Source organism: Poromitra crassiceps, assembly GCF_964638095.1.
Source record: "Poromitra crassiceps genome assembly, chromosome: 4".
In the NCBI taxonomy this organism is placed as follows: Eukaryota; Metazoa; Chordata; class Actinopteri; order Beryciformes; family Melamphaidae; genus Poromitra; species Poromitra crassiceps.
Window position 1 is genome coordinate 10859811 of NC_139626.1, and position 21492 is coordinate 10881302.

The following is a 21492-nucleotide window of genomic DNA, read 5'->3' on the forward strand; positions in this document are numbered from 1 at the left end:
CAGAGACATTTTACCTGTTGTCTTCTGTTACATGTTGCAGAGACATTTTACCTGTTGTCTTCTGTTGCATGTTGCAGAGACATTTTACCTGTTGTCTTCTGTTACACGTTGCAGAGACATTTTACCTGTTGTCTTCTGTTGCACGTTGCAGAGACATTTTACAGAGTTCCACCAGTTTCTAAAATGATGACATCTATTTTGCTTCCAGAGGTTATGAAGGCATCTCAGCAGGCAATTGAGCGCGGAGTGAAGGATTGTGTGTTCATCGACTACAAGCGGAGGAGCGGCCATTTTGACGTGACAACCGTCGCTTCGATCAAAGAAATCACAGAGAGGGTATATTGTTCTCACTTTAGAATACATACATTTAGAATATGGTATACTCTGGAAATGTATGCAAAAAATGTGCGTATATTTATGCCTCATTTGCACAAGTAAACATACAATTTCAGAAAACTTGCATACAAAAACGAATCGCCTTAATGCAAGTACCGGTAATCAACTGGGGATCAATTAAATCTTTTTACTCTATTCACGTGTAGTGTCTGTTTTGGTAGGATCATATTTGGGTCATTTTCAAAACTTCCCCTCATAGGATTCCTTAAGACTCCCCCCCCCCCCGTCTCATTTACAACATATTGAGGACACAAAATCCATTGAGTTTGGTTTTGTTACGATTAGTGAGAGGTTGACCCACATTATTACTGAACTATTGGTGTTAAGCTCTTTTCTGGCAACCGTGCCGGCCGGGTGGGGTTTTCCCAGAAATCCAGGGAAAAAGGCATCTCCGGTCCTGGGATGTTCCAAAAATGGAGACTTTTCATGCATGCCATCTATCTTAAGAGGAGGCGGACGTCTGGCAAACTGCAGGGAGTGTTGCCGTAGTCCCTCGTGGGGTTTAACTTGGAAATAAAGACACTGCGTGGGTGCATAACAAACGATCCGAGGAGGCTGTTGCAAATAGCGGCAGCAGTAGCGACAGCAAAGCACACATCACTGTGCAGAGTAAACGCGAGTGTGAAGAAGGCCTTTAAATAGACCACCAAGCCAGTGCAGTGAGCTGCGATAGGGGAGGCAGTCAGTCAGCTGACACAGCATCACATGACTTGGGAGTGTCCTGCCGGGAATTAGGTCAGTTAATATTCTTATGATTTGCCAAATCACAGACATTATCAAACACCGTCAGTTATTGCATTAGTTAATTGCTACATTGTTACACACACACACACGCACGTGCGCGCACACACACACACACACACACACACACACACACACACACACACACACAAAGGATACAAATGACTTATCATTGCCAATAAAAAAGAATAATTTGTATATTTACAGTTGATGTGAAGTGATGACCTAATCCTTCACTAAGTATGTTGTATGCGTAGATATGTATCTGAAGCCATGACAAAGTATAAGTAACACTATGAAGTTGTCAAATTGTTTTGTGTGTGTGTGTTTTTTTTATTTTATTCTGCTTTGCACCATCCCTCATTTCTCACGCATTCTATTATTGTCATGTTCTCTCATAGGACTGTCACTGTTTACTTGACATTGCCCCTCACGCCATTGAGCGACTTCACAGCGTTCACATCTACCCAATCGTCATATTCATCCGCTACAAAAACGCCAAGCAGATCAAGTGAGTAGTCCCATGCCTTTTTATAGATAGACGTTTGTTTTTGTTTTTTTGTTGTTGATCTTTGTTGCCTGGCAACATGTCAGGTTTGCTTTGTGTTTTCGGTGCTACTGCTCTTTACCCACTTCACTTGAAATTTGAAACCTGTAGAAAATGATCCATCCGGATTTGCGTTACGGAGGCTGTTCAGGACAAGAACATTTTCAGAAAATTTAATCTCACTGAGATTGAGCTCCAAAGCTTATTCAAAATACAATAAAACATTTATGTTATAGATATTTATGTCTGTACTCTGTAGTGTCGGATTCATTTAATTAGCTGTCTAATTTAGTAAACTATCCGATTGGACATTTAAATGCACCCTACTATAAAATGAGGGAAACCCTCACCGTCCTTCAGTCTGCATGGATTTTTCTCCTCAATGGGTTGGCCAATCAAACTGAATCTGAATCAATCTGTTTATTAGCGTTATTATTATTAGGCACTTCTCCTCCCAGCTATCCCCCGAGCTCGTCTCCTCTCTGGTAGTGCCACTTCTCCTCCCAGCAGCCCTATTTCTGGTTGACTTTTCCTTTACGTCTGTTTGCTCTCTGTCCCGGCCGTCCAGACCCCCGGGAAATTGACATTTCCAAGTGGTTTGATTATCACTGGTTGATGTCACACATGTCAAAAACTAATTAATCGAAATGATTTGATCACAATTTCATTAGTTGAGGGGCCATAGCCCCACTCTCTTCCACCACCTGCCGGGGTTTTGATGGGATAATTGTGATGTAGCAGTGATCCCTGGGCTTTTTCCACACATAATCGCGGGGGAAGATTAAGCCTTCTCTGTCATCAGCTGAGTGCCAGCTGTCCCGGCGCGCAGCTAGCATGCGGCTAGCAGGGCCTGTGGCTCCGCCGTGTGGCGTGGGCGGCTAAAACACTGCGCCGCCACATACACACGCCACCCACTGCCTGCCTGGAGCAGCGTTTGACAGAAGCTATTCCCTGTGCTTTCCTCTTCTGGAAGCCATCACTATCCCAATGTTTTCCACTGCATACTCTGTGCCAGGGAAAGATGAGCATGATTCTAGGTTAGCTCAGTCCAGAGCCGTGTATATAGAAGAGTCGCGACATCTCCATTCACTCCAATGGACCAGTTTTTTTTACTCTTAAGAGTTCCAGGAAGTAAGGTCCTGGATTAGGCAGCACTGTCGAGTTTCAGCAAAATGGACAGTTTGTGTTGTCCTTTGATTTATTTTTTATTTTTTATCAAATTGTACATTATCAGCTTTATTTTAGCATGCAAAAGTAGCGCGAGACCCATTCCTGGCTGTTCATTGGCTAATGAGTCATGCATTTTGGTCCTCTGCGGATGCCACTCTCTCTAGAGGACACTCTGTCAGTCGCATGACTTCTTATTGAGAATGCTTTTCAGATATGAAGTCAGCTGGGCTCTGAGGGTATCTATTAAACTTGCTGTAGGTAAGACTGAAGTCAGCTGGGCTCTGAGGGTATATATTAAACTTGCTGTAGGTAAGACTGAAGTCAGCTGGGCTCTGAGGGTATCTATTAAACTTGCTGTAGGTAAGACTGAAGTCAGCTGGGCTCTGAGGGTATATATTAAACTTGCTGTAGGTAAGACTGAAGTCAGCTGGGCTCTGAGGGTATATATTAAACTTGCTGTAGGTAAGACTGAAGTCAGCTGGGCTCTGAGGGTATATATTAAACTTGCTGTAGGTAAGACTGAAGTCAGCTGGGCTCTGAGGGTATATATTAAACTTGCTGTAGGTAAGACTGAAGTCAACTGGGCTCTGAGGGTATATATTAAACTTGCTGTAGGTAAGACTGAAGTCAACTGGGCTCTAAGGGTATATATTAAACTTGCTGTAGGTAAGACTGAAGTCAACTGGGCTCTGAGGGTATATATTAAACTTGCTGTAGGTAAGACTGAAGTCAGCTGGGCTCTGAGGGTATATATTCAACTTGCTGTAGGTAAGACTGAAGTCAACTGGGCTCTGAGGGTATATATTCAACTTGCTGTAGGTAAGACTGAAGTCAACTGGGCTCTGAGGGTATATATTAAACTTGCTGTAGGTAAGACTGAAGTCAACTGGGCTCTGAGGGTATATATTAAACTTGCTGTAGGTAAGACTGAAGTCAACTGGGCTCTGAGGGTATATATTAAACTTGCTGTAGGTAAGACTGAAGTCAGCTGGGCTCTGAGGGTATATATTCAACTTGCTGTAGGTAAGACTGAAGTCAACTGGGCTCTGAGGGTATATATTAAACTTGCTGTAGGTAAGACTGAAGTCAACTGGGCTCTGAGGGTATATATTCAACTTGCTGTAGGTAAGACTGAAGTCAACTGGGCTCTGAGGGTATATATTAAACTTGCTGTAGGTAAGACTGAAGTCAACTGGGCTCTGAGGGTATATATTAAACTTGCTGTAGGTAAGACTGAAGTCAACTGGGCTCTGAGGGTATCTATTAAACTTGCTGTAGGTAAGACTGAAGTCAACTGGGCTCTGAGGGTATCTATTAAACCTGCTGTAGGTAAGACTTGACATAGTCCGCACAGTTACATTTGTCACTTGTTTCCACGTTGCATTAAGTGACAGGTTGATTTTGCTCAGGTTGCTATTAGATATTTAAAAGCAGAAGTGCTCACATTGTGATTGAAATGTTTACAATGTGCAATCAAAGTGAAGAGATGGACTGGGAGAGTTGGGGGGGGGGGGGGGGGGGGGGGGCGGAGGGTGAGGCAAGCAGATTTAAATGAATACAACCAGTAGAGACAACTAAACTAAACAGCCATTTTCAGGGCAAGCGTGGACACTCAATGATGTAATTTCACAATCCGATTTTAAGAATCAGATCACAAAATGATGTTGAAATGACAAGTGTAGCTGTAACATCACATGGCTTGTCGGCAGTCATACAGGTGTTTGCATGACATAGTCTACCCAGTAGTATACTCTTTGGTGAACCTGTGTGTGATGTGGTTGTTACTCTTTGGTGAACCTGTGTATGATGTGGTTGTGAAAAGAGATTTTTCTCGCACGCTGACAGATGTTGTTGTGTTTCCCCCCAGAGAGCTGAAGAGCCCTCTGTACCTGCGGGATAAAGTGTCACAGAAACATTCCAGGGAGCAGTTTGACACGGCACAGAAAGTAGAGCAGGAATACAGCAGGTTCTTCACAGGTTGGTGGACTTCTTCTCACTCAGCCAGATCAAGTTCAAGCAATATATTCCACTTAGTTTGAACATGGGGGTTGTTCAGCTCCTGACCGAATGACCCCTAGCGCTACATAAATATTAGCAGAATTGTCAACATTCCTGTCGTTTGTACAGTGGTTCTCAAACTTTTTCATGTCAACGACCCCTAAACTGACACAAATTAGACCACGGACCCCCATTTGATACGATTTTGTGTCCCAGGGTCCCCCGTCTGATAAGATTTTAACTTTTGTGACGACCCTCCTGCTCTCCTGGCCCTGTCTTGGTGTTGGGGTTGTTAGGTTGATTGGGTGCACCTGGGCCCATGTTTCAGTCTCTCTCCCTCCTCACCGATGCACCTTTTTGTTCTGTTCTTTAGTTGAATTGGGTTTGTGTTGTCTAGTTATTTCCCCTTAGTTGGAATGAATAAATCATTGTTATAACTTGTTAAAACTAAGGGAAAATAACTATAGGCAACAAACTACATTCAACAAAACGGAACAAAAGGCGCATCATAAGGAGGGAGAGAGACTGAATGGTCCGAACGTCTTCTAAGCCCATGGAGTACACCGGGCCCAGGCGCACCCAATCAGCCTAACGACCCCAACACCAGGCTCCTGCAAGACAGGGCCAGGAGAGTGGGAGGGTCATCACACTTGTAGATGTTTGATTACAGAAAGTGTATGAAACCCATGACCAAATTAATCATATAGCCTACATTCTGTCATTAGCTCTGTTCAAAATAGCTCCGTATTATAGAAGTAGTGCACTAGCCTAGAAAGGGTTTCACCGGAATTCTGTTGCAAAGGAGCAGTATGGACTCAAGTTTATTTCCTGTCAGTTATTATATTAGCAAACAATAACTGAGTGGCAATCTACTTGAGTCCAAACTGTTCCCTAGCAACTGAAGTCCGGTCAAACAGTTATCAGGCTAGTGCACGACTTCTATAATAGGGGACGATTTTGAACAGAGCTATAGACGGTTTTCACCAGAGCGCAACCCCACAGCACTTCCTTTTTCTCAGCATTCGGCAAACTGCCGAAATATTCACTCGACATCGTTACTTTTGTTTTCGCTGCTCAGCTGTATAGACGGTTTTCACGGAATGGTCAGTCCTGCACTTGAATGTTTTTTTTCTCTTTTATGTCCATAGCAAACACTGCAACAGGAAGTGAGCGGGGGTTCAATTTAGAATGTTTTTGTTGTCAAGTTAAAACCGTCTATAGTGTTACTCATGGTTGGAATTCTAGTGAAAATAAATTACCCTTTCACAAAGTGAGTCATATATTCAATGGAGCTGTGTTGCCTAGCAACAGCCATAAACGGACACCAAAAAGTCAGATTTTTAAAATGGAGTTGATCCCCATGCTGAGAAGGCCAGCCAACTTGTAGATGGCATCAAGGGGTGAATGGAAAATTGACTTCCTGCAACACATGGGGAAAGTTGATTTCCATAGCAACGTTTCAGATGGACTTTTTGTTGTAGCGCTGCCCATTTTAAATTCACCCCAAATCCCTATTATGTTGCAGGTGTTGTCCAGGGAGGCAGTCTGTCCTACATTTACACCCAGATCATGACCATTGTGGAGCAGGAGCAGAGCAAAGTCCTGTGGATTCCAGACGGAGCCTCGTAGAAACGTCTCCTCTCACCTCTCGCCGCATCTAACCACACAGGACGTCTCCTCTCACCTCTCGCTGCATGTAACCAGAGGTTTATTTGACAGGATACACAGTGAATCGGTACGTCTGGCAGATCCCAATACTGTTTCCACACATCGCGTATAACAATATCAGGTTTGTAACGGCACTGATGCTCTTCATGTGATATTCCCACTAATAATGAAGTACTACAGCTAGCGATTTGTTTACACTTTTAGTTTTCAATGCAACGCTTACTTGAATGTTTTATTTCCCCCCGTAACTCTTAAACGGAAAAGCACGCTCCAGCGTCAAAGCCCTCGCTAAATGCACCGAGGGTCTGCACCGCGGCCGGCGTGCAGCTCCTGATCGACAATGTGACTCGACGCAGCCGACGCGAACAGTGCGAGTATAATATACAATGTAGATGGGGAGATAACGGGAGAAAAGTGAAAGCAATGACCAAGTATATGCACTACATTTTCTCCTTGGGCTAACTTCTAGTTATTTAACCCATTGACACTAAGACAAATTCCTCGTATGTAACTTGCATACTGTGGCAATAACAGTGATGATTCTGATTCTGATACCTGATGCAGCATTTGCGTGTATATCCCTCATTTGTGTGCGTATCCCTTTAAGACCGCGAACCGCGTTAACGCGGTTCGCGGTCTTAAAGGGATACGCACACAAATGTCGAGGCTGACGTCGGAGTATGTCCCTCGCTTTAGCACTCTTTTATTCCAGTATCGTCCCAAGAACATGTAGGACCACAGGCAGACTGCATCCATGCCTATTCAAATCATTAAGACTTGATTATAGAAGTACTACAGATAGAATGGACCACTGTGTTCCCTTCTCTATATTTATTATGCATTTTTCCCTGCCATTTAATTTATCTAATCAAATATGACGCTTATGAACCTTTTTGTTATACAAATGTAGCTGTCTAGTTCATAGAAAGGAGGCTATTTTCTCAGTTTATTTATAGAGCAAAAATGTTGACAAATTTGCTAAATTCACTTTGTTGCAGCTGTTCGATTTTGTCTTCGATGTTCTGCAGTGGCACTGTTTGTTGTTTTTTTTGTTAACGTCATTTCAGTCCTCAAATATAATATTGTGCCAAACTAAGAATATGGTTGTTATTCAGTAACCAGCCTGGCATTTATTAACACTAAAATGTCCATTTTAAATCCTATTATTGGTACGTTAGTTTCACCATTTTGTGTGTGTTTTCACCAATTTGTGTGTTGTACTGATACAGTATTGCCAATATTGATTTATAAATATTGTCTAATGTTCCTCTTTCTGAAGTGGGATTTAAGAAGGGATATTTTATTTCTGGCTTTGACTGTCAACTGAAGGTATTTACAAGCACCTCTCTGACTCAGAGTACATCACCTTATCAACATTTCATCTTTTTCAAGTTGGATGAAACACTCCAGTTCAAGCTGGCTCCTAATGAAGGTTAATATTGGTATTACATCAAGAAATACAGTTAATGTAACACATCTGTAGTTTTGTTGTTCTGATCTTTTATTTTTGTGTTTGACCAAATTTTAAGTTGCCCCCGAAAGCACTCCGTTTGATTTATGATTTGATTGTGATCAGATGTTTTGTTACACATAGACCTATTTTAGATAATTACCAAAGCAGCAATATGTTCCATCCTTCAGTCTGCAGATGTTAACATTGGTAAATAAAGTTGAGGAGAGAATGAATGTGTGATTGCCTTGACTTTAAATGTTAATTGTGATGTCTGGGTCTGAAGACAGTCAGAGGGTGAGAATGCCAGATGTGCAACCTGGTCGATCACTGCCCATTTTTGTCCACTAGGGAGAGTCAATCACCACTCTAGTTCAGATTTGTCAATTTATCTCTGTTTACCCCCACAGTTTCTTAGCCCATATTAACCACAGTTTACATACTTTTTATTCAACATACAGCTCATTGATTAATATTTCTACAGTTTCCACACCATCTCACGTATCCATTCATATTGTTTATATCTTCATGTGATGAGCAGCTATGGTGCTATAGCAGCCTATAAAAATGTTAATTTGGTGTAAAAGCTCAAACATTGATCCAGTGGTGAATGTGTGCTCAATGAGCCGTCCAGTAGCATCAAGCATCTCTTGGCAGCGGTCCTAAAGGCTGCATAGTATCAACAGGTTTATTTATGTGGCCCTTAATCACTGTTACATTCTCTAAAGGTAGGCTTCACAACACCCCAACAATACATGAAAATGCAGCCACATCTTCAGCATACTGAAATATACATTATTGAATAAATTTGGCAAGAACAAATATCCTAATACAAAGCCTATAGCCTATTACATTGGAATAATGTGGTGACACAAAATGGGAGAATAACAAAAACTCAGTATGATCAGGTCTGATAAATTCTTACTATTGTATAGGCTATAACTGTCAATGCTGCCAATCCCTGTAGGCTTTTTTTTTTTAATTCCTTATAGAATTGAAAATCTTACATGGCGTCAATTACTTCCTATTAACTGTAACCAAAGTTGGAATCATCAAAAATTAATGGTGAGCTCGGCTCACTATAAATAACCAGAAAACCATGATACGGATCGACGTCTGATCATGTTGATAGCTCCTCCCCCGATACCTGTAAATCTGCGATGCCGCCATCTAACAAATGGATGTGACAGTCAGCTGCTATCTGGCCGCCGGAGACGCCTGGAGACCGGAGAAATGGACAACCAACACGGGAAAGCATGAGGAACTGTCGATACTAGTAGTGAAGCAACTCCCCGCCTAGGAAGACAATAATAAGTGCGATCTTTAACGTGTGGTGGAGCGCTTTCAACAGTGCGCGGTGCCGAGCAGAGAAGTAGCGGACCTGATTAAAGCTGCTCCCAACAAGGTGCGTGAGTGAGCCATCGATTACCGAGGACAAGGCACTGCCTGAAGATAGCAATAGCATCAATACCATTTATTCCATCGCAAAAATCGGGACAATTGTTGAGTTTTCCCAATAATATATTGTTTTTACGCACAGATCTGACGAATGACGCGGAATTCCAGCCATGAACGCGCGTCGTGAGGCGCAGCATTGATCTATTGATTTTTTAAAGGAAAGTTTTTGTGCGTATATGCAGTTGTTCTCGACCCCCAACTGTTGTTTCGTTTCTGCCCGAAGCCAGATGAAAAGGCAAAGGAGCGTATTAGGTGGCTGACACAATATGGCTGAGCCGCTGGGGCATCAGGGGGCGCTGGCCGGAGCTCCCCAAAGAAGCGCCTGAATCCGCGCGTTACTTTCCTGTGGTTGGCAACCGGATCAGAAGCCAGAAAATGCCGAAAAACAGGGAGAAATTCAACCCGGACTCGTCCATCCACATGTCCAAGATGAACGTGATCATCCCGTTTTCACCAGATGTGCCCTGCGATAGCAATGGCCAGCGAATGTGGTGGGCATTCCTCGCCTCCTCGATGGTCACTTTCTTTGGGGGGCTCTTCATAATCCTCTTGTGGAGAACTCTCAAATACCTGTGGACCGTCTGTTGCCACTGTAACGCCAAAAAGAAGGTACGTGTGTATGTGGATAAACTGGATTTATTTTCGAGCAATCATTCATCATACCACGAATGCCAGATTTATTGTATTTTTTTTTTATGCCAGCAAGTGCCGGAATATGTGCAGCCGGTTTATTTTGTGAAATGGGCTGGTAATTAAATCAGTCTTAAAATGCCATTATCAGAGGGCGCAGTGCGTGATTGGATGTGGTTTGAAGCTGGTGGCTATACCTGACTTAGTGTCAAATGCAGTAGCACTGCTCTTAGCCCTGTAGCCTACTTACTACTTAGCCTGCTAGTGTTGATGGTGATGGATGATTGTTTGGGTGGGTGGGTCGTATCATAAATGGTCATAGTGCAGCGTCCGAGGTGTCGGGCTGTATAGATTACCCTTACAATAGACAACAGATACATCGAGAGCCTACAATAGTAATAAGCTGGTGATACCGTGTTGTTATTAGATAGCCTGCACATATCATTTAGGTCATTGTGAAAATGATCCCATAAACAACCCACTTGACAAAGGCTACAAATTACCCCCCCCCCCCTCCTCCTTAACTGATTGCCAGTTGAATTAGATTCCATTCATTGTTATTTGAATATTAGTTTTGGCATGAAATAGGTTGTAGCCTAATTGTGTAGCTTATAGGATCGATATTATTGTCATAAGGGAGAATTATCCCTGATTTTCTTGTTATAGTAATATATTCTTTCGTCATCTTCTTTCTATTTCCTTCAGATATTTCTAGCTCTCTCATTATGTTTATAGGGTTATAGGTCTTCGGACACACATTTTTTTAGATTTGGACTTGCTCAGATGTTAACTAATTTATGAAGATTTTTGATTGGCCTAACACAACAGTGAAAGTGAGATTCCTATTCGTGAGACTGATGTCAAATGAGTTCATGCTTAGCCATCATCATGTGACCAACCTGTTGCCTGGTATGTTGTCAAAATTGTCACCCTTCCTTAGCATTGTTTCCTATCAGCAATTCACTGACGTCTGCGTATTCCTGACGGATCATATTCCGAGGCCGTCGTTTGCCACGGCATTTGTGTTTGACAGTCTTCCAAAAGTCAGGAATAGTCGTTGCCTGTTCAGGACACAGCGAGCCTGTCAGCTGCTGCTCCGACGTGGCTCAGAGACATTGTTGGATGTGTCCAAACTGGTGTGTGTCTCTGCTGCCTGGCTGTGTGTGCTGAGGTGAACACTCGTACCATGACATACTGTAATCCCTCCACATTTCAAAACATTTAAGGCAAACTGCAAAATGGATCTCAATATACTTTACCACAAGATTTTCTGCTACTAAATAGTTATGACATCATCTGCCCAAGGCTGGCTGCAGTCCTGCATTATTAACAAAAACAAAAGAAACACTGGGCAGCGTTTCTATTGTATTGAGCAGTGTCTTTTAAGATTTATATCGCTTTTTTCTCCCTTTTTTTGGGATGAAGAGATTCAGTTTGTATCCTTCCTCGTCTGCTGAAGGACAAAGAATCATGACTCTAGCTGATAATGGTCGCTATTCATCTCTTCATCTAACGCATGTGCATTCATCTCAAGACAGACGAGCAGGAGAGCAGGAGGGACATGGCACAGGCTAACCTGACTGCCAGATAGGCTGCATCAAGGAGGACTTTTGCTGGGAGACGTCTCTTTCATTTCAATGTTTTGCCTGTACTTAGTTATAATAATAATAATGTTTGATTGAATTGATATAGATGCTTTCTAGATACTCAAAGCGCTTCACATATCAGGGGGCGGGTGGGGGGTGGGGGGGACTCAACTCATCCACCAGCGATGTGTAGCACTAGCACCCACATAGGTGATGCACGGCCGCGGCAGGCCGTTTGCAGCAGAACACTGAGTCACCACACATCAGTTATCACGGTGGAGAGGTGAGGGTGAAAGTGCCAAGTAAGGAGGGATGATCAGGTGGCCTTGATTGAAGGAAGGCCTATGTGGGAATTTAGCCAGGGCACCGGGGTCGGGAGGGGTAGCCTACTTTAAAAATGTAATTCGACACAATTACTAATTACCTGTTACAAATTGTAATCTGTAATGTAATCAAAATATCACAATATTAAAGTAATGTAATGCTCTTTAATCATATGTGTTGGTTACAGCAGGATTTTAGTCTATCTAGTGTGGCCTGTTTCTCATGAATACTAATACAAAGTGAAAAATAACACAATCTCAGCTGGTGTAACTGGCTGCAGACTATTATCTCACAAACTGCAGTGAGACCGGGTTGGACCAGAGTGCTGTTGTGTGTGCACCATTCTTTATTTTAAAATGTATGTATATATATGACATATATATATTAAAATTGTAATCCTGCTAGTAATAAAAAAACAACACTAAATGTAACTAACTGTAATCTTGATTACATGTTTTTTTTCTGTAACTAAGGGGTTACAGTTACAATTTAGTTGTAATTGCTTAATACCGTTACATGTAATCTGTTACTCCCCAAGCCTGAACTTTAATGACCACAGAGAGTCAGGACCTCGGTTTAACGTCTCATCCAGAAGACTGTGCTCAATCACAGGACAGAGCCCCTGTCTCTGCCCTGGGGCATTGGGGATGGGGATATTATTCGTGAGACCAGAGGGAAGAAAGAGCACCTCCTACTGGTCCCCCAACACCACTTCCAGCACCAGATGCATGGCCTCCATGGAGTAACCATAGACTGAACTGATTAGCTTCCCCAGGAAAGCCAGTGATGTAACGCAGTAGCCATTGGTGCCGACAATGTTTGCAAGAATCTATCAGCTTGCACTCAATTTGTGTTATTGATTTTAGCACATCTTGGTGGAGATGGCTCACATATAGCAAAAGTGAACCAGGCTGAGAAGAAGATGATTAGATTAGTCCTCCTCTCCCACTTCCAAGTCCGCGGTCAAAGCGTCCCGCCCGTCCTGTTTGTGAGTACCAGCAGAGCAGCAAGATGATGACAGCGGTGGAGCAGTGTTTTGTTCAGATATTGCCAAGGGAAACTGGTGAACTTCACCAACCTGTTGTGCTAAATATCTCTCTGGGAGTGAGCCATCCTCTCGCTTCCGCTCTCTCCCTCCCTCCCTCCCCGCCTCTTGCTCTGCTCTTGTGTGCATTTTGCAACTGGTCGTCCTCCCTGCCTCTCCTCCTTATCCAACAATCAGCCTCCCTCCACAAATGCAGTGTCAGTGTCAGGCACACACACGCTATGTGCCATAGGAATCTTTATTTCCTCTTCTTCTTTTTGTTGCTAAGCAACTAGCAAGCAAAGTATTTCATTATAAGAGAAAATCTCTGCCTTATGCAATTGTCTGGGCTGTGAGATGTGGCAGGTTGTGTTGTAGGAACACCTCCCACCCCCTCCCAGTCTGTGCATGTCATTAGCATCTCAAACATGGGGCTTTTAGTGCATTGTTCAGAGATGGGAGATGATAATCTGTTTCCTCCCTGTTGTGTTCAGCTCACTTCACCTCTGCATGTTGGAGCAATGAGAGCTCACATTCATCCTCCATGCTTCCAAGTCTGTTTGACAATCCATGAAAGTCATCGTTTGAGAGGTGCAGATGACAGACAGCTACTGTCTGTCTGTCTGTCTGTCTGTCTGTCTGTGCAGATGACAGACAGCTACTGTCTGTCTGTCTGTCTGTCTGTCTGTGCAGATGACAGACAGCTACTATCTGTCTGTCTGTCTGTCTGTGCAGATGACAGACAGCTACTATCTGTCTGTGCAGATAACAGACAGCTACTATCTGTATGTCTGTCTGTCTGTCTGTCTGCAGATGACAGATAGCTACTATCTGTCTGTCTGTCTGTCTGTCTGTCTGTCTGTCTGTGTCAGTCTGTCTGTGCAGATGACAGACAGCTACTATCTGTATGTCTGTCTGTCTGTCTGCAGATGACAGACAGCTACTATCTGTCTGTCTGTCTGTCTGTCTGTCTGTCTGTCTGTCTGTGCAGATGACAGACAGCTACTATCTGTCTGTCTGTGTCTGTCTGTCAGTCTGTCTGTGCAGATGACAGACAGCTATCTGTCTGGGGGGGAGAGGAGAGAAAGTGTGCTGCTCATTGTAAATCACTGTACTGACAATGGGAGGCTGATAAGCCGGCAGCTTCACCATCATACTGCCTGCAGCATTCGAGCAGCTTCCATTGAAGGAGTGTTTTTGTTTACTGTGGGCCCTTCAAGCTATATTCAAGAGCGGCGCTAGCTAGGTATGAATGCCACAAATCATATTCTACAAATCCAACAGTGCATACTTTTCTTACAGAACAGCAGTGTGCTGCTAACAAAATAGAAAAATGTATAGCAAGTTCCATCGAAGGAGTGTTTCGTTCACTCTGGCCTCCGATCAGGCTATATTCAAGAGCGGCGATAGGCATTATTATTAATGCACAAACGCAACAGTACTTGTCTTTCAGAACAGCAGTGTGTTTCTCTTTTGTGCTGCAAAAGAGAAAATGTGCAGTTTGCCGAGGCATTGTATGCCAAAGGTGTTTAAAAGAGAAGTAGTGAGGCAGGTCATGCACAGCCATGGGCATGCTACAGTAAGTCCTTAGATGTGTCAGGTCAGGTGCATGGGGGGGGGGGGGGGGTCTGATGACTCAGATCCAGAGGCAGAGAGACTCTCTCTCTCTCTCTCTCTCTCTCTCTCTCTCTCTCTCTCTCTCTCTCTCTCACGACACTTTGAAGAGCTGCCTGAACTATAATTATGAGTCGAGCGCACACCATCGACCCAGCAGACGGGTAATCATGAGTTGGGAAGTTGCGATATAGCCAAGTGGCGCTTTGCTTTCCTCTCTCTTCCTCTCACACACGGACATGCTATTAGCACGCTATAACAAGCGGAGCCAATATTCAAATCAACCATCCGCTATTCAACCAATCAAAGCATAAATGTGCATTCTCAGTCTTTTTCCCCCCATTCTGTCGCCGTTACACAAAATAGCTCTTTGCTGCGTGATTAAAAAAGTTCCAAGAGGCAGAAAAGCCATTTTGTTACAGTGTCAGTTTCACTGCATTTGTGGCCACGAGCACTTGAATGCATGACACATTGATTGTACTTGAGCCTGACACACTGTCACCTGACAGCGAGGCGTTTCACCACGTAGTATGTGGGAGGATCATCACGCCATTCCCCCAGGTTCCCTCCCCCCTGAACAGGTGTCCCGACCGTACAAAGGAGGCACTAGGGCAGCGAGCAGGACCCATGCCCCGCTGGCTTCCCACCCGCAGACACGCCAAATTGTGCCCGTAGGAACTTCTGATCAAGTCGAGGTGTTATGGGGCATTCCTTTATAACTGGGAAATGGGAATCTGACGGTTCAAAGGTCATGGGCTCGAACGTGACGTCACCAGTGCTCGTATTTTCTCTACCAAACTCGTACGAGCCTCAGCAGCGCCAACCTAAAAAGTAGTAGTTAAAATCGTAGTAAATACTGTGTATTAGCACTTGTGTCTTGTTTGTGTCTCACTAAATCAGCTGTACACACACAGCACTGTCTAACTATCTGTGTGGACATGTTGCTGCAGTGTTTGTATGCGCAAAATACCACGAAATGCCTTGTTATCAACTATTATTGCTAACAATGGCTAGCCTGGCTAGAGCTAGGCTAGAGCTAGCCCTGGCTGGTTTCCTGACTGTTTTAATGGACATCTCGGCTGTGACATCACTCAACTGTGAAATCCTTCACTTCCCAGTTTGAAAGGAACGGGCCATTAGGCGAGGGCTTTTACCTCGACACTACCCAGACGGCCGTTTTATTTGCGTTTAAAGTTAAACGTCGGAAAGGCAGCGAGCTTTTCAAATTAACGGCTGTTTTGTTTCAAATTGACTTGAGATTGTAGGTTTACAGAAACGTAAAATGCTGACGTTTTAGAAATGTAAAATGCAGATGTTTTACAAACGTAAAATGGTTTGCAGAGACACACAAAAAGCCAACATTTTATTCTGGCGACTGTGTTGCAGCCGGGAAGCATATTCCTCGTTAACTTGAAATGGTCGTGTAATTGGTGGAGTCATGTAATTGGTGGAGTACATAGCCACTCATATTGCATAATATAGCCAGTATGTTGCAGCCTGGCTGTCATTGCACCATCTGAGATGCAGCAGGTCTCCGTTGAACACAAATGTTAACCATCTCCATAGTGACAGGGTCTCTGTTTTGTCAATGAGAAAGAGAAAATATGCAGCAGACGCTGTGGTAATTATGCAGAAACAAACAAACAAACTAACAAACAAACAAAAAACACCACAGCTTTGTCCAGGTAGTCATTTCCACAACCACGACTAGCTGTCACACTACTTTACAGTAGCCTGCACTGTCCCACTATTTTGAATAGTTGATGACAATGTCCGTCGTCGACAGGTTCATTCATTAATAACACCACATGCTAGTAGAGTCTAATTTTAGCATCTGATTTCACAGGACATTCATGCTCTCTCACCATGGCTTGAGTTTGCTTGCCGTTTGTTGTATATGTAGTAGTGTGTAGAGCTGGCCAATATATCGGTATTATATCTCATGATATGAGATGAGGTATCGTCTTAGATTATTGATATTGTAATATCGTGATATGGCGTAAGTGTTGTCTTTTCCTGGTTTTAAAGGCTGCATTACAGTAAAGTGATGTCATTTTCTGAACTTTCCCAGAACCAGTCTGTTCTAGCTGTTCTATTATTTGCCTTTACCCACATAGTCATTATATCCACATTACTGATGATTATTTATCAAACATTTCATTGTGTAAATATTTAGAGAAAGCACCAATATTGTCATAATATCGATATTGAGTTATGTATATGGTCAAAAATATTGCGATATTTGATTTTGTCCATAACACTTAGCCCACTTCATAGAAATATAGTGGAGATATTAACAAGCATGTTCTTATGAGCAAGTGACGGTGTTTATTTAGCCAGTGGAATATTGATTTGAAGGAGACAAAAGTGCAATGCTCTCTGTTCATCTTTGAAACATACCTTCTATATGCAATTAAGGAGCTAGAGATCACAGTTGCGAGACTAGAATATGTCAGGACTGTAAGTTGTTCCTTCATAGAGAATGCCTTGATTCATTATTGAGATCCTGTGATTTATATTAATACATTTTTGAATAATTCAGGCACTTTTGCAGAAATTGTGTCACAGGCCACATGTTCTATTCTAGTTTAATGTACTTTTGAGAAATTATGGAGGATCCAGAAAATAGGCTTATAATGTTGATGAATGGCTTCTGGTATCGGATGGAGTAGACTTAGGCTAGATAGTGATATCTAAATTTAGAGGCTCAGGAGATTCATCAAAATGTCAAAGGGGAGATGTACTGCTGCGATGAGCGTGGCGTCTATTATTAAAAGTTGAACTCGTTCATTTTCATTTCCATTTCGTTCAAACAAAATCCAACATTGTGTGTGTCACTCTCTGTGCATGCAGCATCAGAGAAGGCAACTCAAACTAAATTACAACCCAGGGTCTATCAGTCTGGGCGACTGATAAGACTCTGAGGCAGAAGGCTCATATTTCATGGTTTCCAGTGTAGAGCGGACGACGTCCACGCCAAGACTTCCGCTTCTGTGCGCCCCGGTCATTGTTTACAGTCTGACTGACGTGAGGATGGAGTTGGAGTTGGTCGATTGTAGGTGATTTAGGTCCAGATTTAGGTAGGTGATTTAGGTCCAGATTTAGGTAGGTGATTTAGGTCCAGATGTAGGTAGGTGATTTAGGTCCAGATGTAGGTAGGTGATTTAGGTCCAGATTTAGGTAGGTGATTTAGGTCCAGATTTAGGTAGGTGATTTAGGTCCAGATTTAGGTAGGTGATTTAGGTCCAGATTTAGGTAGGTGATTTAGGTCCAGATTTAGGTAGGTGATTTAGGTCCAGATTTAGGTAGGTGATTTAGGTCCAGATTTAGGTAGGTGATTTAGGTCCAGATTTAGGTAGGTGATTTAGGTCCAGATGTAGGTAGGTGATTTAGGTCCAGATTTAGGTAGGTGATTTAGGTCCAGATTTAGGTAGGTGATTTAGGTCCAGATTTAGGTAGGTGATTTAGGTCCAGATTTAGGTAGGTGATTTAGGTCCAGATTTAGGTAGGTGATTTAGGTCCAGATTTAGGTAGGTGATTTAGGTCCAGATTTAGGTAGGTGATTTAGGTCCAGATTTAGGTAGGTGATTTTGGCTATGAGAGGTCGTCGGACTGTACACGACGAGGGGAGCGGAAGTCTTAGCGTGGACGTCTGCTCTACACCGGAAACCAAGAAATATCGGCCGTCTGTCCCATGCAGAGTCTTACTAGTCGTCAGACTGAGAGACTCTGGGTGCCCAGATTGCTAAAAACTAAGCTGAATATGTTACCGAAATAAACATGGCCACAGCTGTCCATCAATTATAGCGTTCATCTGTCCTTATTATTTCTGAATCATGCAAAGGGAGCCCTAAGAAGAGATTAAAATGCCCTGGGCCTCTTTTAGCTTCTCAGACACATCTTGTTTTTCTTCACGACCAGATCTAAAACCAGAGGTTTCTCTCATATCAAAAGCTCAGTCTAATTTCTGTGCTTGCTTATGAATGCTCTGGATTCCTGATCTTCTTTGAAGGTCTCTCTCATTTGTGTAAAAGGGGCCCCACACCTTCACATGAAAGGTGCTTTACTGCACGTGACCCTGAGATGAAACCACACATCTTTCTGTCTCACAAGAGAAGGTTTTCAACACTAATTGGACAGCGGAATGTCAATGGATCACCACCGGCCGTTTATCTTTGGACTTTGCTTTTTACTGGCATTAAAAATTCATAATGTGTTTTTCAAAGTACCGTTTTAGATTTGATCATTAAAGTGCCTGGAGGATGACAGTGTGATGTCAATTACGCCTTCTTAACGACCAACACTTCCCTCACCACACACACACACACACACACACACACACACACACACACACACACACACACACACACACACACACACACACACACACACACACCACAGCCTATGTTGCCTCATTCATCAGAACTGTGAAGTCCACTAATGGAGGCACCCGGTCAAGTGTTGTATACATCGCATGTGTCCGGGGAGCGAGCGAAGCACGCTAGTGTGTGCGATATTTCTACTTAACAATAATTAGGCTACATGCTGTATTTGATTTTGAGAGAATGATAAATTGCATGTTGGCACATGAAAACGCCACAAAATGACAAAGTAGAGGAGTAGACCTCCTCCTGCTCCTCCTTAAGCCTTTGGCATAGTCTTCGCGCCCAGCCAAGCACATAGGGCGCGCGGCGATTTTGACGTCATCGCACGGGGCGTGTCGGGGGGCGAGGCCTGAGCGCGGCGCGTCGCGTCCATGGAGATTTTTCTATCAGCGCGTCGGGTTTTGCTGCCTGTGCCTGTGAGATCTCCGTGGTTAGGCTATCAGCAGATATCTGCTGTGATTGAGTCCTCACCGTCCTCATCGTCGTAAAGTCGCCTTCGAAGCATGAGGTTCGATTATAACGAACTAGTTGTGTGGCTTAGCCTTCCCAAATGTTGAGGGTCGTTTTTTAGAATTTAATACATAGAATTGGGAACGTTACGTTCAATTTCATCAGCCAGAACCATCATGAGGGCTGGTATGTAGAAACGTGTAGAATGTAACGTGATATATGCAACGTATTGTTGGTTCAGATCCGTGGATTGCAGAAACGTGCAATCAATGGCAACATTTTATTCTGGCGACCAGGCTGATGTCACCCACATGGTGCATTATGTTCTACAGTACACAAATCAGAATTACACTCAGAAATACACAGCTGTAATGTGGGCAATACTAACGCAACCACTGTCGGCCTAATTTCTAAACGCAGTTTCACAAAGTATTCATTTTCACGTGCCTTTCAGCGGCACTAGTTGTGTTGTAGCATCATGGACAACAAAGTGAAGAGCCCATCCTATTAGGGGCCTGATCAGGTTAGTGTTGAAGGTCTGTGGTCAGACTGCAGCACGTGTAACATGCTCTGCCGGTGGTCTGCTTGTCTCTAATGGCCTCATACATGATTGAATTTCTCCGTGTGTGGGCAGCAATTTAATGATGGAGATATTATTATGTGCATGGGATAGAGGTGAGCACCAGTATGGGTTTCCTGTATATCGGTAAAGACCACAATTTAAAGTACAGATGCGTTCAACAATAGCTATAGCAAACATTCTTATCTGTTATCTAACCCAGCAAAATTTCAATTTTGGCTTCCCACAAGTATGAAAACAAGATAATCAAGATAAAACAATTATTTTTTAGATTATTATTTTTTTAAATATTTTTTTCAATTGTAAATGGACTGCATTTATTTAGCGCTTTTATCCAAAGCGCTTTACAATGTGCCTACATTCACCCATTCACACACCGAAGGCGGCCAGCTGCCACGCAGGGTGCTGGCACACAGCCATTGGGAGCAATTTGGGGTTCAGTGTCTTGCCCAAGGACACTTCAACATGCGGAGTGGAGGAGCCGGGGATCGAACCACCGACCTTGTGGTTGGTGCACGACGCGCTCTATCTCCTGAGCCACAGCAGCGGCATTTTCACATAAGTTGTATTTAAAGTTAAAAGAAATTCAATATTAAAAAGATGAAATTAAAAAGTTTTTTCAAGTTCAATGAATGCACGATTTTGCCAAAGTCAATTAGAAATCACGTTAAATGATCGTTATCTCAATATCAGTCAAAATAATCGTGATTATGATTTTTGCCATAATCGAGCAGCCCTAACATGTTGCATACAAATGAGATCATTGTTCTTGTTCCTTTTGCTTCTGTTAACTGTAAACATTGGTAAAAATATCATTGTATCATTATGTTATCGCTAAGCAGCAGCTCACTTTCCACCTTCTGTCTTTGCGTTTTGCGGGTTGTCGCTGCGCTGGGTCTGTGTGTGACAATATCAACAATCTCAAGGGGTGCGAAAACTCTTCTGCACCCTTTTCTATTTCTATGCTGGTACGTTCATTCAGTATACGTGCCATAACAAATAGTGCCTCTCACTTGGAATAGATTAATTGTAAACTGGGTTTACCATCTGGGCAAGTGGTAAGAACGGTCCTTGTTCCAATTTATTGAGTTCATTCACAGCTATAATTACTATTTGAGTGCTCCAGTGTAGCATGAGCAAGGCTCACTGTTGCTGCTTTTCTTATTTCGTAGATAGTCGACTGTAGTATTGTATTATTTGGTAGAACCTGGTCCAGATTGTAGTGAGACTCCTGCAGAAGTGCAGAAGTATCAAGGTGCAGTGTGGTGTGTGATGCCATTAATAGACGGTAGGGATGTCACAATATATCGTCCCACGATATATCGCGATATCAAAACGTGACAATATGTATCGTTGAGATGAAATCTCATATCGCGAGAAAAAGAAGCTGAACATGGTGGCAGTGATCTGCATCTGATTGCATGCTCGCTCTCCTTTTCATTGCTTTGTTTGAACAGACGAGGGACGTTAC

At 43.1% G+C, this 21492-nt stretch overlaps 2 protein-coding genes across 2 annotated transcripts in view; both read left to right on the top strand.

The window, feature by feature from the left end:
* The window catches only part of LOC310775516 (disks large homolog 5-like), a gene marked incomplete at its 5' end in the record, with an annotated part of 57537 nt that extends 50631 nt beyond the window's left edge, over nucleotides 1–6906 (top strand). The window contains 4 exons of the mRNA XM_083635678.1: nucleotides 209–336; nucleotides 1539–1648; nucleotides 4722–4831; nucleotides 6378–6906. Of these exons, the coding sequence (XP_083491804.1) occupies nucleotides 209–336; nucleotides 1539–1648; nucleotides 4722–4831; nucleotides 6378–6481 (452 nt within the window). The 3' untranslated portion in view covers nucleotides 6482–6906. The remainder of the gene's footprint in view (nucleotides 1–208; nucleotides 337–1538; nucleotides 1649–4721; nucleotides 4832–6377) is intronic.
* Nucleotides 6907–9803: 2897 nt separating this feature from the next.
* Nucleotides 9804–21492, top strand: part of LOC310775517 (calcium-activated potassium channel subunit alpha-1a-like) — a gene marked incomplete at both ends in the record, with an annotated part of 120672 nt that continues 108983 nt past the window's right edge. Inside the window, 1 exon segment of the mRNA XM_083635679.1 lies at nucleotides 9804–10037. Within this exon segment, the coding sequence (XP_083491805.1) occupies nucleotides 9804–10037 (234 nt within the window).